The sequence below is a fragment of the Podarcis melisellensis genome (genome assembly GCF_964234715.1).
Source record: "Podarcis melisellensis genome assembly, chromosome: 6".
Taxonomy (NCBI): domain Eukaryota; kingdom Metazoa; phylum Chordata; class Lepidosauria; order Squamata; family Lacertidae; genus Podarcis; species Podarcis melisellensis.
In genome coordinates, this window is record NC_138538.1 from 9198268 (window position 1) to 9214394 (window position 16127).

Here is a 16127-nt window from a genome sequence, read left to right on the forward strand (position 1 = left end):
AAGAGGAAGAATATACTTCCTTCCCTCCATGCAATTCTAGAATAGAATGAATTTTTAAGATCATTTTGTTTCAGGTGTGCTGTAAAATGCTAAATGAGATGTTATGATTTATGACCCAAGTCTCTGCATGGTTACTTGGGAGTGATTCCTGTTTTATTCAGGTGGCCTTACTCATAAGAAAGTGGGCAAAGAATGGCAGCCCAGGCCCCAATGAGATGAGTAAGTCCCATTGCTTGCACATGGAGCTTAGTCACAACTAATGTAGATGAGCATTAGTTCAGCCCAACCATTTATCAGTAGATGTGGGGGGAGGGAAATGGCCTTTCTGTGTTGAATGCAATGGGTCTGGGGGTGTTTGCATGCAGAAGAGTTTCCCAGTTTACAAATTCATATACTGTATTTTTCGGAGCATAAGACTATATTTCCCCACAATGTTTTTAAGTTTAAAATTGGGGGTTGTCTTGTACACGGAATGTTGCAAAATGTTTATTTCATAATTTTGGGCTCAAAAAATAGGGGTCGTGTTATACATGGGGGCATTTTATACACAAAAAATATGGTAACCAACTGCAGTGTTTCTCAAATTTGCATTTCATTGCATTACATGTGCATTTGAATTTCCCTCGGTTAAAGTGAACTGGAAATTTGAACCCAGCCTATTTGGAATCAACGAAAGCACCAAACCCAAAGCTCATTTTAAGAATATGCATTTGCAGAGGATGCATTGCAACCGTCCTCCTATAGGGACCCGCTCCTGTTCAAGGTCCTAGCCTGCCACTCCCTCCAAGCAAATCATTCTGTTCCTCCTCCCTCCTGTTCCATTTTTCTTTTCCAGCTGTCACTCTGTTTTCCATGGCTGTTGAACATACTCAGCTCTTACTAAGCTATTTTGAGACTTGGGTTTTTATTGTTGCTGCTGCTGTTACTCCCTTTGTTCTGGTTTTTTTTTATATATATAATGATGTATTTGTATTTCTGATAAACTCAGAGTTGATCTTAGGGTTATGGTATGAACCTAACAACAACAACAACAACAACAACAACAACAACAACAACAACAACAACAACAATTTATACACCACCCATCTGACTGGGTTTCCCCAACCACTCTGGGCAGCTCCCAACCGAATATTAAAAATGCAATACAGCATTAAACATTACTTCCCTAAACAGGGCTGCCTTCAGGGAGAAATCTGTAATTTTCTGCTACTGCTGTCTAGGTTGTAACTTGCTTTAAATATGAGATTTAACAATAATAACAATATAATTGGTAGCTACAGTATATGGAACTGTGTGAATGGAAGTGGATTCTATTTAAGTAATGAAATAATGACTGTGTTGAACATGACACGTAGACCTGTGCTTTAATTATATTGTAAAATCTAATAAAATATCAATTCTGGGTGGTTGTTTTCCCCCTAGAATCATAGAATCATAGAGTTGGAAGAGACCACAAGGGCCATCGAGTCCAACCCCCTGCCAAGCAGGAAACACCATCAGAGCACTCCTGACATATGGTTGTCAAGCCTCTGCTTAAAGACCTCCAAAGAAGGAGACTCCACCACACTCCTTGGCAGCAAATTCCACTGTCGAACAGCTCTTACTGTCAGGAAGTTCTTCCTAATGTTTAGGTGGAATCTTCTTTCTTGTAGTTTGGATCCATTGCTCTGTGTCCGCTTCTCTGGAGCAGCAGAAAACAACCTTTCTCCCTCCTCTATGTGGCATCCTTTTATATATTTGAACATGGCTATCATATCACCCCTTAACCTCCTCTTCTCCAGGCTAAACATGCCCAGCTCCCTTAGCCGTTCCTCATAAGGCATCGTTTCCAGGCCTTTGACCATTTTGGTTGCCCTCCTCTGGACACGTTCCAGTTTGTCAGTGTCCTTCTTGAACTGCGGTGCCCAGAACTGGACACAGTACTCCAGGTGAGGTCTGACCAGAGCAGAATACAGTGGCACTATTACTTCCCTTGATCTAGATGCTATACTCCTATCGATGCAGCCCAGAATTGCATTGGCTTTTTTAGCTGCCACGTCACACTGTTGGCTCATGTCAAGTTTGTGGTCAACCAAGACTCCTAGATCCTTTTCACATGTACTGCTCTCAAGCCAGTACATGTGCTTTCAGTATTTGCATTGGGAACTCGTTTAGCTAGGACTGCTGCGTTGTTAAAGTATTCTTTTGTTTATTCACAGATTAGCAGCTTTAAAAGAAATCCCAGATATGATTAATATCTTAACACTGGTATTTATTCGAGGATAATTAACAACTAGTTCACATTGAGACCTTAGCAGAAGCTCAAATAGTAATGTGCAGTAGGACAATCATAAGAACAAGAGAAGAGGCTGCTGGATTAGGCCAGTTGCCCATCTAGTCCTGCCTCTTGTTCTCACAGAGGCCAGTCAGATGATCAGGGGAAGCTTGCAAGCAAACCCTGAGTGCAATAAGTGGTACGCAGGCTAAGACCCTACCTGCCCGCAGACTGTCTCACCAGAGTGGTGCCTGCTCTGGTTATCTCCCACTTGGACTACTGCAATGCGCTCTATGTGGGGCTACCTTAGAAGGTGACCCTGAAACTGCAATTAAACCAGAATGCGGCAGCTAGACTGGTGACTGGGGGCAGCCACAGAGACCACATAACACCGGTTCTGAGAGATCTGCATTGGCTCCCAGTACGTTTCCGAGCACAATTCAAAGTGTTGGTGCTGACCTTTAAAGCCCTAAACGGCCTCGGCCCAGTATACGTGAAGGAGCGTCTCCACCATCATCGTTCAGCCCGGACACTGAGATCCAGTGCTGAGGGCCTTCTGGTGGTTCTCTCATTGCGAGAAGCAAAGCTACAGGGAACTAGGCAGAGGGCCTTCTCGGTAGTGGCACCCACCCTGTGGAACATCCTCCCTTCAGATGTGAAGGAAATAAGCAGCTATCCTATCTTTAAAGGACATCTGAACGCAGTCCTGTTTAGGGATTTTTTTAATATTTAATGCTGTACTGTTTTTAACATTTGATTGGGAACTGCCCAGAGTGGCTGGAGAGACTCAGCCAGATGGGCGGGGTATAAATAATAAATTATTATTATTCTTCTTATTATTATTATGATGCTCGCCCATCCTAGCAAGTGGTAGTCTGTGGAGGTAGAACACAGTATTGCAGGTTAGTCATCATGGATCGCAGAGACTATAGGCAAGAGTGACTCATTTGACCTTACCTGGATCCCAGGCATTCTAGGACAGCACAGGAAATTTTTGCTATCACTTTTCTTAAAAAACATGTATCTATGTGATTTCAAGGAGAAGGTGTACAGTGGAGACATTCTCCAGTGTACACAGTAACACAGTTTTCAGTGTATCTTCTAAGCAACACCAATGTTATGAAACCTTTGCCAACTGCCCATGTTCCAATCCAAGATGTCCCATTTAATAAGAGGTAGTTGAAAGACTTGAGCAATCCCCCTAACAGTGAACTCAGGTGTGGAGTGCCGATATAGTTTGTGCCAACATGGAGCTACTCATTATCAAGAGGGAGGCCTCTATATAGTAAGGGGAACTTTGAAGGTATCTCCACAAACTTTGCCACCCACCCACAGTCCATGATGGCAGCCATTTTGCTAGCCTAAAGCAAACAGGAGTTGGAAAATGCTTCATCAGTGAGGTGGGCATTCTGGAAGTTTGTTTTGAGAAGGTTAGTAGCCGGTAACTTCCAAGTCTCAAGTGCCAGACCTCAGCAAAAGAAAGTCTGTCAAGATATGCAGGAATCTAGGAAGAGGGCTTAAAGAGAAAGAGGAACTTACGTAAGACTCGGACGCCATGCTTCAGGGCTTGTACCCGGCCAGGCTCCATGGACATGCTGAGCATCGTTTGCTGGCCTCCAATAGTGCACACCTGGTTTTCTTGTGCGGCTTGCTTGAACATGATGATGAGCTGGTTGGCAATTATGGTGTTCAAGACGGAGATGACGACCATTGGGAAAACGAAGGAGATGAAAGCGTTGACCTGGATGAGAGAGGACAGATATCATCATCATCATCTTTTTTTTAAAAAAAGATTATTGATAATTGCAATACTTACAAACACAAACCAGAAACGAAACAAACTTATTTTAATTTAAATACTGCTAATGTCAAAATTGACATTTCAGCAACTTAGAAGTATAAAAATGGTTCTATAACCATTGAAACCTATACATCCATAATCACATCACGCAACTGGAATACACCAAAGGGCACTCCCATTCAAATATTAAAATATATCCAACCTATTAAAATAAGCAATAAAGCAACCCCGTTGAGTACAATTTTTACCATGGAAAGTTGTGTCCTCATGAAGAGCATCATGAATTATATTCTAGAATTTAATAACAGTGGCAAACTACAACTGCAATAAAATAAAATAAAAAAGGAAGCTGGAAGGAAAAAAAGGAAAGGCGCGATTCTCCTCTTTCTTTAAGGAATGGTTGATCAAATAGGGAGATAGACAGGAATGTCAAAGCTCACAAAAATGTATTTGCCTAAGAGACACTAGACAGCACTTTGAGACTTTTTGCATTAATGGTTTCCCTTTTACCGGCTTCATAAAAGAAAACACAGTTTGAAGTTTGACTTGTATAAAAGTCTTTTCCGTATTGCAAATATTATATGTTTCTGTGCTTCTGTCTATTTTCCATACTTGGCAGAAGAAGAAAAAGTTGCTTCTAAGGAATTAAGTTTTTGCACCACAAAAAAATGGTTAGCTTTTGAGTTGTTGTTGTTGTTGTTGTTGTTTTTAAATAGAGGATTAGACAAATACATTGTTGACCAGCCTATCAATAGCTGCTAACCAGGCTTACTTAAAAAGCTCAACAATTGGCAGCCCTATATATTTATGAATACATAAAGATATTATAAATCAGAATGAGAAAACAACATATAAACATTAACATATTCCCTCCTTGCATAGCTCCCATCCTCCAATGGTTGAGGCAACAACTTTGGCAGCACAGTAACAGAAAGCAATAGTATACTCCCATCCACTAACCAGCATAGAAAAATAAGAACTCAACACTTCTCTCTTTAGCCCTAATCCAGAGGAACCTGCCATGTCTACCTGACTCAGATATTTCCTGGGTTCCTAAACCTCACAAAGTACTCAGCACCCATATGTTGTTGGTGCTCTCAGTACATCACCTCATTCTCTAAATTAGAGATAAACCTGTGATGGAAATTGCAGAGTGGTGGGGAATATGAAATTCCCAACTATAGAACACATGTATTCCAAAGGCAAAACCTTGGGTGCAGGATTGGACTAAATTAAACATCCTGAAAAGTTTATGGTCCATTTACTCCATAGTTGCTCCCATGTTAACTGGCATAAGCATTTGATCTTCTTTTCTACTGTAAATAGCCAGCAGGATCCCTTTGGGCTGCTGTGGTGCAAGTTAACACTTCACAATATCAGTGATTCCTGATTCACAATTGCTGGTTCATTCATCTTTAGAAAAAATAAAAATGATAACCTGGGCTCTCCTTGAACTCCATTTTATTCCTTCCCCTCTATAAAGCTGTCTTCTTTGTGTGTGAAGTTTAATGATTGGTCTCTATAGCCCGTGATCCCATTAGCCAATAACCTCTGCCCCAGAGGATTGAAATTGATTGAACAAACAAATCCAAGTTATAGCATTTCTGAAACCCTCAGTATGTGTTTTTCAATAAAGCAAACACTACTGATATTAACTTGTGCTTGACTCTGAAGGAAACTCAAACATTGAATGCAATCAAGATAATTTTCATTTCAACCAATGTGTAGCCATATCTTCACTAGAACCTTAAATTTCTTTGAAATGAGTTTAATTATCACAGCACACATCAAATAATGGTGGAAATCATTGCTCTGTGAGGTTGCTCAGATCCCTGCCCCCTCTCCCTAGAATTACAGTTTCCAGGGTTTTTAGGCTGGGTGCTGTGAAAAGCTTAAAGCTGGTTTAGATTTGTAGGATAGGTACGCAGGTGGTGCTGTGGTCTAAACCACTGAGCCTCTTGGGCTTGCCGATCGGAAGGTCGCGGTTTGAATCCCCACGACGGGGTGAGCTCCCATTGCTTGGTCCTGCCAACCTAGTACTTCAAAAGCATGCCAGTGCAAGTAGATAAATAGGTACTGCTCTGGCAGGAAGGTAAGCAGCATTTCTTTGAGCTACGGTGTTCCGTTGCACCAGAAGTGATTTAGTCATGCTGGCCACATGACCCGGAAAAACTGTCTGTGGACAAATGCCGGCTCCCACAGCCTGTAAAGTGAGATGAGTGCCTCAATCCCAGAGCCGTCCGCGGCTGGACCTAACAGTCATGGGTCCCTTTACCTTTTAGATTTGTAGGATATAAAGGAAGCATGTGGGATGCAGTTGGTGCTGTGGTCTAAACCACTGAGCCTTTTGGGCTTGCCGATCAGATGTTCGGTGGTTCAAATCCATTCAACAGGGTGAGCTCCCATTGCTCTGTCCCAGCTCCTGCCAACCTAGCAGTTTGAAAGCACACTAGTGCAAGAAGATAAATAGGTAATGCTGTGGCGGGAAGGTAAACAGTGTTTCTTTGAGCTATGGTGTTCCATTGCACCAGAAGTGGTTTAGTCATGCTGGCCACATGACCTGGAAAGACAAACCCCAGTTCCCTTGGCCTGAAGTCAGATGAGTGCTGCATCCCATAGTCTCCTTTGACTGGATTTAACCATCCAGGGGTCCTTTACCTTTTTAAGGAAGAAACAAAATAAAAAAAATTCCTTCCAGTAGCACCTTAGAGACCAACTAACTTTGTTATTGGTATGAGCTTTCGTGTGCATGCACACTTCTTCAAGCTCACCAAAGCTCATACCAATAACAAACTTAGTTGGTCTCTAAAGGGCTACTGGAAGGAATTTTTAAATTTTGTTTCAACTATGGCAGACCAACACGGCTACCTACCTGTAACTTTTTAAGGAAGCAGAGCCTCAGCAATGGGTTCCACACACAGTAACAGCAGCAAATTAGATACCAAACCAGCTGACTTCACACAAATATTCCTGTAAGTCATTTCAACAAATTCCTCCTTCTGATCTTTCCATCTCCACTTCCGTTCCCCTAAGTCACCCTAATGTGTCCTGCTTCCTTCCATAACCTGGCTGATGCTTTGTACGACCACCAGCAAATAACACAGTTGAAAGGTTTCTAACAGCAGGAAGGTGATGGGTTGGAGCTCTCCAAAAGTGTCCTTAGCTGCCAACTCTCTGATGCTTTTAAAATTGTGGATGATGAAAGAAGCACAATTCCCAGTTCTGCTGAAGCTGCAACACAAATGTTTGGCCTAATAATTTATACAGTAAATAATAGAGTAATTTGCTACCGCAATGTGTGCCAACTTGGATGTCTTTAAAAGGGCTTCAAAGCAATTCATGGAGGATAAGTCATAATGGCTATGTTCTACTTCCACTGACCGAGGGAGTATGTTTTTGAATACCATTTGTGGGAAATCATAATTGTGGAGGGTGCTGCTTGCAGATTTCCCATGGGTGTCTGGTTGGCCACATTGAGAGCACTGAGTTAGATGGACCTGATCCAGCCTACCTGTCATGTATGGGGCCCCACCTCTTCGCTTTCACCTGCCTCCTTGAGATTTAGAAAAGCTGTGGTGGAGAAAGTTTGTGTAGCTCTGAGCTGCATTTGACTTGGTAAGCTTTCTCCCCTCTTCTTCAAAGGGAGACATGAAGCAGTCAGTTCCTTTGCACAGGCCTGGCTGGGACCAGCTACCGCTTGACTTTCCTCTCTCAGGCTGTGGACCCACCTTTAAAACACATTCAAAACACATTCTTTCTCTCAAAGAATCCCAAATGCTGTAGTTGGCGAAGGATTGCTGGGCCTTGTAACTCTTTGAGGGGTAAACAACATGGCCCAGTATTCTTTGAGAGGGCAAACATGCTTCAAATATGCTTTAAAAGTATAGTGTGTATTTTCTACCAGAAATGTCTCTATTATCAGCCCTTAAATCTCAGACCCTCCAAGTGTCCCTATTTTCCAGGGACAGTCCCGGATTTACAGAAGCTGTCCTGGTTTCTGATTTGATCCTGGAATGTCCTGCTTTTCCTTAGGACATCCCTATTTTCATTAGAGAAATGTTGGAGGGTATGGAGTTAGGCAACCCACGAGCAAAGGAGATAAGTAACTATACAATCTTCAGAAGACATCTGAAGGCAGTTCCTATATAGGGAAATTGTTAATGTTTGATGTTTTACTATGTTTTTATATGCACTGTAAGGCATCCTGAGTGGCTGGGGAATAATAATAATAATAATAATAATAATAATAAACAATAAAAACAATAACAAACAAATAAACAAATAATTGAATAGGATGTCCCTATTTTCATCAGAATAATGTTGGAGGGTATGCAATCTGGTTACACCAGAGGGAGAGCTGAGGTGTAACATCACCTTGCCTTAAGACAGGGACAGACCATGGTAATATACTGCCGTGTGTGAAGCCAGTTGTTGCTTCCCCTCAGCCCTTGCAGTGCCGGCTTAAGCCAGGCTTGGGAAGGAGGCACAAGGCTCTGACAGGTCCCTAGAGCCCTCCTACCTTTTCCCCAGTGTGGTTTAGTGGTTAAGAGCAGTAGTCTTGTAATCTGGTGAACTGGGTTCGCGTCTCCGCTCCTCCAGATGCAGCTGCTGGGTGACCTTGAGCTGGTCACACTTCTCTGAAGTCTCTCAGCCCCACTCACCTCACAGAGTGTTTGTTGTGGGGGAGGAAGGGAAAGGAGAATGTTAGCTGATTTGAGATGCCTTAGGGTAGTGATAAAGCGGGATATCAAATCCAAACTCTTCTTCTTCTTCAGTGATGCTGCCTCACTACCCTAACACATTCTCTGCTTGAAGCCACTTGCCATTTGTTTCCTCCCCTTCCTGAGCCATCTCCTGCATTGACCATTTTATAGGTAACAGCATGAAACAGTTAATCCATTCCACTTCCCAGTGGGGAGGAGTTGCGGTGGACCGCATGGCCACCCACTCCTCTCCGGGGGCAGGGGATGAAATCCCGTATCACCCAGCCATGTCATTGTCCAGCCAGCCAATCTGCTGGCTGGGGGGCCATGGCTGGGCCCCATTCAAACTGAGGCGCAAGCCGGAGAGCTTCCTCTTGGCTCGCTTCCTCAATCTCCCGCCCACCCTCCTTATTTTCAGATTTCAACATTGGCCTTGCTATGGACCACAGTTGGTCGCCATTGAGGGGCCTTGTAGGAATTTTCCCACTTGGTAGGGTTTCTGCCTACCTCGTAGTAGTAATAATAATAATAATAATTTATTTATACCCTGCCCATCTGGCTGGGCTTCACCAGCCACTCTGGGCGGCTTCCAAAAAAATTAAAATACTATAATACATCAAACATTAAAAACTTCCCTAAACAGGGCTGCCTTTAGATGTCTTCTGAAAGTCTGGTAGTTGTTATTCTCTTTGACATCTGGTGGGAGGGCGTTCCACAGGGAAGGCGCCACTACCGAGAAGGCCCTCTGCCTGGTTCCCTGTAACTTGGCTTCTCGCAGTGAGGGAACCGCCAGAAGGCCCTTGGTGCTGGACCTCAGTGTCCGGGTAGAACGATGGGGGTGGAGACGCTCCTTCAGGTATAGTGGACTGAGGCCGTTTAGGGGTTTAAAGGTCAGCACCAACACTTTGTGCTCGGAAACGTAGTAGCAATGGTCACAACTTTGTAAGGTTTTATGGTTAGGCATTGGTTGACCTTATGATGGGGGAGGGGAGGTGTGGCCATCATCTGCTCCTCCAAGCTTAAGGGTATTCCGTTAAAGGAATCTGGGGGTGTGGATCTTGTCTGAAGCCTGAGGCGGGTGCTAGGACCATGCCATGACCCCATTGGGAACCCAGGGGGGATCTCGAGTTGGTTTGCATCGACAGGGCTCCCCCTTCCGGTGGTTTACTCTTACAGGAGCATGACGGGCAGTCCGATGTAGTCCGGTCAATTTCACTGCCTAAGCCAGGATTAGGTTATACTACTTCTAGATTTCATTTTTTTTTAAAAAAAGATATTTATTGGCAATTTCACAAATTTTATAAAACATAAAAATCACAAAAAAGACACAAAAAACAAAAACAAAAATACATACAAGAAAAAATCACATGTATAACTCCATTCCCTTATATGCATGAAACTTCCTTTCCCGACCTCCTCATACCTCTCCTTACTGTATTCCATTCTCTAATTAAGTCCCTTCAACAAATCCTTCCCTTAATTTCTATTAGGTTTTTAAGCTTACTTTCCATATTCACATAAATGTTACAGCTAGCAACCCCTTAATTTCAAAGTCAACATCGTCTTAGCATTCAACAATTTTACAGTATTTCTTAAGATAGTCTTTAAATTTTTTCCAATCTTCTTCCGCCTTCTCTTTCCCCTGGTCTCGGATTCTGCCGGTCATCTCTGCCAGTCCCATATCCAATACTTTGCAATAAGTATTCTTGCTGCTGTTGTAGCATACATAAAAAATGTTCTGTCCTTCTTTAACACCAATTGGCCGACCATACCCAAGAGAAAGGCCTCTGGTTTCTTCAGAAAGGTATATTTAAATACCTTTTTTATTTCATTATAAATCTTCTCCCAAAAAGCCTTAATCTTTGGGCACGTCCACCAAAGGTGAAAGAATGTACCTTCAGTCTCTTTACATTTCCAACACTTATTATCAGGCAAGTGGTAAATTTTTGCAAGCTTGACTCGGGTCATGTACCACCTATAAATCATTTTCATAATATTTTCTTTTAAGGCATTACATGCCGTAAATTTTATACCGGTGGTCCATAACCATTCCCAGTCTTCAAACATGATGTTATGACCAATATCTTGTGCCCACTTAATCATAGCTGATTTGACAGTTTCATCCTGTGTATTCCATTCCAACAGCAAGTTATACATTTTTGACAAGTTCTTAGTTTTGGACTCTAACAGTTCTGTCTCCAATTTCGATTTTTCCACCTGAAAACCCTTTTTCCTATCAGACTTAAAAACCTCCATTATTTGGTAATAGTGAAGCCAATCTCACACTTTATCTTTCAATTTCTCACAACTCTGCAATTTCAATTTATCCCCCTCTTGTTCCCCTATTTCCCAATATTTCGGCCATTTTGACTCCATGTTAAGTTTTTTCATGGCCTTCGCCTCCATTGGAGATAACCACCTGGGAGTTTTGTTTTCCAACAAATCTTTATATTTAATCCAGACGTTATACAATGCTTTCCTGACAATATGATTTTTGAAAGCTTTATGAGCTTTAACCTTGTCATACCACAAATATGCATGCCACCCAAAAGTGTTATTAAACCCTTCTAAGTCCAAAATATCTGTATTCTCAAGATACTACTTCTAGATTTCAAAAGGAAGTTATAGAAGGAGAAGTGAAGTTGCTGAAGGGTGCATATAGTATCCTGTTAGAATGGGAAACAAAAGATGAGGAGGTAAAACCGGCCATGATCCAATGGAAACAAGATATAGGACATAACATACAATTTGAGGATTGGGGAAAATTGTGGAAAACAGATTTAAAATTTACAGACTGTTCTTTTTTGAAAGAAAACTATATGAAAATGATGTATAGATGGTATTTAAGACCAGTACAGATAGCAAAAATGTACAAAACCGGGTCAAACATATGTTGGAAATGTAAAGAAAAGGAGGGGGTGGGGGGGGAAAGGGGAAAAATAATGAATATGATATGTTTTGATATGTTGTTATATTGAAATTGCTAATAAAACATTTTTTTAAAAAAATTCCAATGCCTAAGCCAAAACCGCTCACATTCTGTAACCAATAAAGTCATGGCCTAAATTTGCCCAGTACCCATTAACCTAATATCCATGTCCTTGTGTCTTATTCATCAACGAGGGGTCTTGACACACAAAAGGCAGACTATGGGCAAGACTGATTCAGACCAACTTATTAACAACTTCCTCATCCCTGGGGTTTGCGTGCTTGCTAGCTTTAAACAACAACAGCACACTATTACTTTCTTCTTATGAAATGGGACAGCAGATGAACTATGTTCTCTCTCCGTGGAAATCATTTAACCAAGGCTTGGGAGATGTCATAAACAGGCAAGAGTGGGGCTGGAATTGTTTATGGTCACCACAAAACCATTGAAGCTTCACGGGAGAGGCACCTCCATAGATTAATTGACTTGTGACGGTTCTGAATTCCTGGAAACATTTATAATATCGGGCCTGTTTACTAGACATTTCTTAAGCCATTAAACTTGGGTTGTTAGCAGTAAAACTTGTAATGATTTTCTTTCTCTTTTTTTGCCAACTTGCAAAGGGCAGGCTGATACCATTTCCCAAAATGCACTGCTTTCCACCACATCCAATTATTCCCGCATAATTGGATACAGCTTCTGCTCAAGCACTCCTGCTGTCTAGTCAGTCTATCCTGCCTGTCATCAGATTACGGGTTTGTGAAACTTGCCCTTTGTGCATCCACATATATTCTCCATTTCCCGGGCATGCTTGAGATTGATCCAGAAAACTGGAGACATAACTTTTGCAATGCTGATCCAAATCCTGGATCCATTGCAAATCCAATGCATTTTATTATTCTGCTCCTGATGCCATTCTGCATGATAACCCTAATAAGCACAAACCTCTAAACCAGTGTTTTTCAACCTTTTTTGGGCAAAGGCACACTTGTTTCATGAAAAAAATCATGAGGCACACCACCATTAGAAAATGTTAAAAAATTTAACTCTGTGCCTATATTGACTATATATAAAGTAATTCTCTTGAATAGGAATCAAATAAACACAAAGAAAGTATTTTATAATTACTTTATTATGAAATAGTAAGTAAACAGAAATATGAAAAATTATAAAATACTTTATTTTTAAATCTTTCGAATTTTTCAATTTTTCCCACGGCACACCAGGCAACATCTTGCGGCACACTAGTGTGCCATGGAACAGTGGTTGAAAAACACTGCTCTAAACAGCATAAATCATTATTTTATTTATATCCCACTTACTATAAAAAAATTGTCTTGAAGTGACTTGTAATTTCCTTTTTCTTTTTCAAAAGCGTAATTACCAAATTTAAGATATATTAAAAAATAAAATAATTGTCCAGTAGTACCTTAGAAACCAACTTAAGTTTGTTCTTGGTATAAGCTTATGTGTGCATGCACACTTCTTCAGATACACTGAAACAGAAGTCACCAGACCCTTATATATAGTGGGAGGGTGGGGTGGGGTTTTTCTCAGGAGGGTAGTAGGAGATGGGCGATTGACTCAATGGGTATGGTAAACCTGTTGATGACTGTTAACGACTGCAATTAGTCCTATAGGAAAAAGCAAGGGCTAGTATGCAGATGATTAGCATATGTAATGAGACAGGAATCCAATATCTCTATTAAGACCAGGTGTCTCCATAGTTTTCAGTTTAGTGATAAGTTGTAATTCAGCAACTTCTCTTTCAAGTCTGTTTCTGAAATTCTTTTGTAATAAGACAGCTACTTTGAGATCCTGTATTGAATGTCCTGGGAGATTGAAGTGTTTTCCTACTGGTTTCTCTGTCTTGTGATTCCTGAATGTCAGATTTATGTCTGTTTATCCTTTGGCGTAGGGTGTGGCCTGTTTGTCCAATATAGAGAGCTGAAGGGCACTGCTGGCATTTGATGGCATACACAATGTTAGAAGATGAGCAATTAAATAGGCCTGAGATGGTATGTTTGATGCTGTTGGGTCCAGTGATGGTGTTGTCTGGGTGTATGTGGCAGCAAAGTTGGCATCTGAGTTTATTGCAGCCTGTTTCAAGAAACAGACTTGGAAGAGAAGATAGAACATTCTATCACACCCAAATAAAAGTTGAACACCAATTAAGAGGAGAATGCTTGGGTGAACAGGAATGCCTTCACCCAGTGTCTAAAGGCTGATAGTGATGGTGCAAGGTGCATCTCTCTGGTGAGAGCTTTCCAGTTGGGAAGCCACCAATGGGAATTGATTCTTGCAGAATCAGGACCGGCCCAAGCCCACCCATGAGGTGGCGGAGGAAGCTGCCTCAGGAGGCAGAAGCCCAAGAGATGGTGTGCCTTGGGCTCCCTGCCCACACGCTCCACCACTTGCCAAAATCTTGCCAAAATCTCATGAGATCTCATAGAGTGACACACAATATCTCATGAGATTTTGGCAGGACACGCCATTGCTGCTGCTTTGCAGATGCCTCCCCACAACCCGGGTGAAATATACTCGGAGTCGAGAGTGGATTTCATGCTCTTTATTCAGCTCATGGTAGTGAGGAATGGAAGTTCCCCCTGAATGTCTGCTTTATATACATTATTTACACAATGGGCCCCACATGATTGGCTAATTCCGGGATTCTCCTGTAGGCCAATCAGGTCGCTGATTCACTTCCACCTGGAGCTGGATTGTGTGGCTCCTGTGGACCAATCAGACTGCTGCATTCTGGAGCCTATTGTTCTAGGACCAATCAGGCTGCTGCATTCTGGAGCCTATTGTTCTAGGACCAATCAGACTGCTGCATTCTGAATCCTATTGTTCTAGGACCAATCAGGCTGCTGCATTTTGGATCCTATTCAACTCAGTACATAACACTGGGTAAGGCAGGCTGTGGTGGTGACAGCATAGCTGTCAACTTTCCCCTTTTTTAAAGGGAAATTCCCTTATTCCAAATAGGATTCCTCACAAGAAAAGGGAAAAGTTGACAGCTATGTGATAGTGGGGTGACACCGTCCTGTTTTGCCTCAGGTGGCAAAATGGGACACACTGTCCTTGCCTGCAATAAAACATGAGTCTGGAGCGGCTCCATAATAATATTTACCTGTCCCTTCTCTGACCTCAGTTTCTCCAGATTAGCTTTATCATTAGCTGCTCAGAACTCTGTTATTTCTCCAAATATTTTTTCTTGCTTCAATTCATTGCCGCATCATAGGTCTGAATAGTGAGAAATTGGGGGCTGGTCTGAGAGTAGTGGTCAATCAGCAGAGCTGGACATAATAATTTCGGCAGTGTAGGATGGCAATCAAGCCCTGGAGCCTCCGCGCTGTAGAAATATCACCTTAGGTGAGAACTCATTGGCTGAAGCATTTAGTGGAAATGCACAGCAATAGACTGGGGCCAATCCCATCTTGGCTACTCGCAGATATCAGCAGTGTTTGAGTGTTAAATTCCCTACTGGAAACGAGCCAACGGTGCCTCATATTTGCTGCCAGCAAGACAAAACGAGGCACTAACACACTTCCATCCAGCTATCAGGCTGCTGATCACTGGGGGTGAAAAGCAATTCGGTTGCCTCGTCGCTAACATTTGAGAGACGCAATTATTTCTTCAGGACCAAAGTAATTTCCAGTATTTATGAAATAGCCAGCCATCAGACTCCATTCCCCATCTGACCTGGGTTGACCTGCTGTGGGAAATAATTGGATAGCATTGACCTGGGAATGGAGGGGTTGGGTTGGGGGGAGGGGAGGGAAGAGGAAGAGGAAGAGGAAGAGGAAGAGACTGCTGCCATTTCCCCCTACTCTTCCAAGAAACAGAGAAAAGCTATTTCCACCCACCAAGGTGAGAGGTCTACAATTTAGTTGACCCCACCCTACTCAAAAAAGATTATAAGTTGGATCCAGACTTAGGGCACAGTCTTCTGCCAGCAGAAGACTCCCTGATATATATATATATATATATATATATATGCTTTCGTAGATTTTCACGGGTACAGGAATGCAGGTTTTGGTGTCCTCGGGTGTCTTCCCGTGTAAAAGTTGGGGTGTCTAGGCGACGTTTCGACGAGGTCTCACTCGTCATCTTCAGGCTGGTGCTTTCGGCTTCTTGTTACTGGAACAGAGCAGGATCTCAGTGTTTGAGTTCCTATAAATACTGTTGAGGGGGTGTGGTGTATAGCCTCCAATGTTCTGGGCAGAGAGGAAGTTCCCAGGCTAGTGTGCCTTTTCTTCTTTTGTTCCTTAATTACTTGAGGGATATCTTGAGTGATTTCTTGAGTGATATCCTGAGTACCACTTAGGTGGGTCATTAGGTGTGGATTAGTTGCTAAAGTCTTTGTGTCTTGACCTCTTGAACTTTGTGAAGAGTTTTTCTGAGAAGATGGCTGTACTGCACTTAGTTGTGCTCTGG

General features: G+C 42.2%; 1 protein-coding gene across 1 annotated transcript in view; it reads right to left on the minus strand.

Annotated features, from left to right (window-relative positions):
- The window catches only part of NTSR1 (neurotensin receptor 1), a 114768-nt gene that overhangs the window by 14039 nt on the left and 84602 nt on the right, over positions 1-16127 (minus strand). The window contains exon 2 of the mRNA XM_081917120.1: positions 3794-3995. Coding sequence (XP_081773246.1) covers positions 3794-3995 — 202 coding nt within the window. The remainder of the gene's footprint in view (positions 1-3793; positions 3996-16127) is intronic.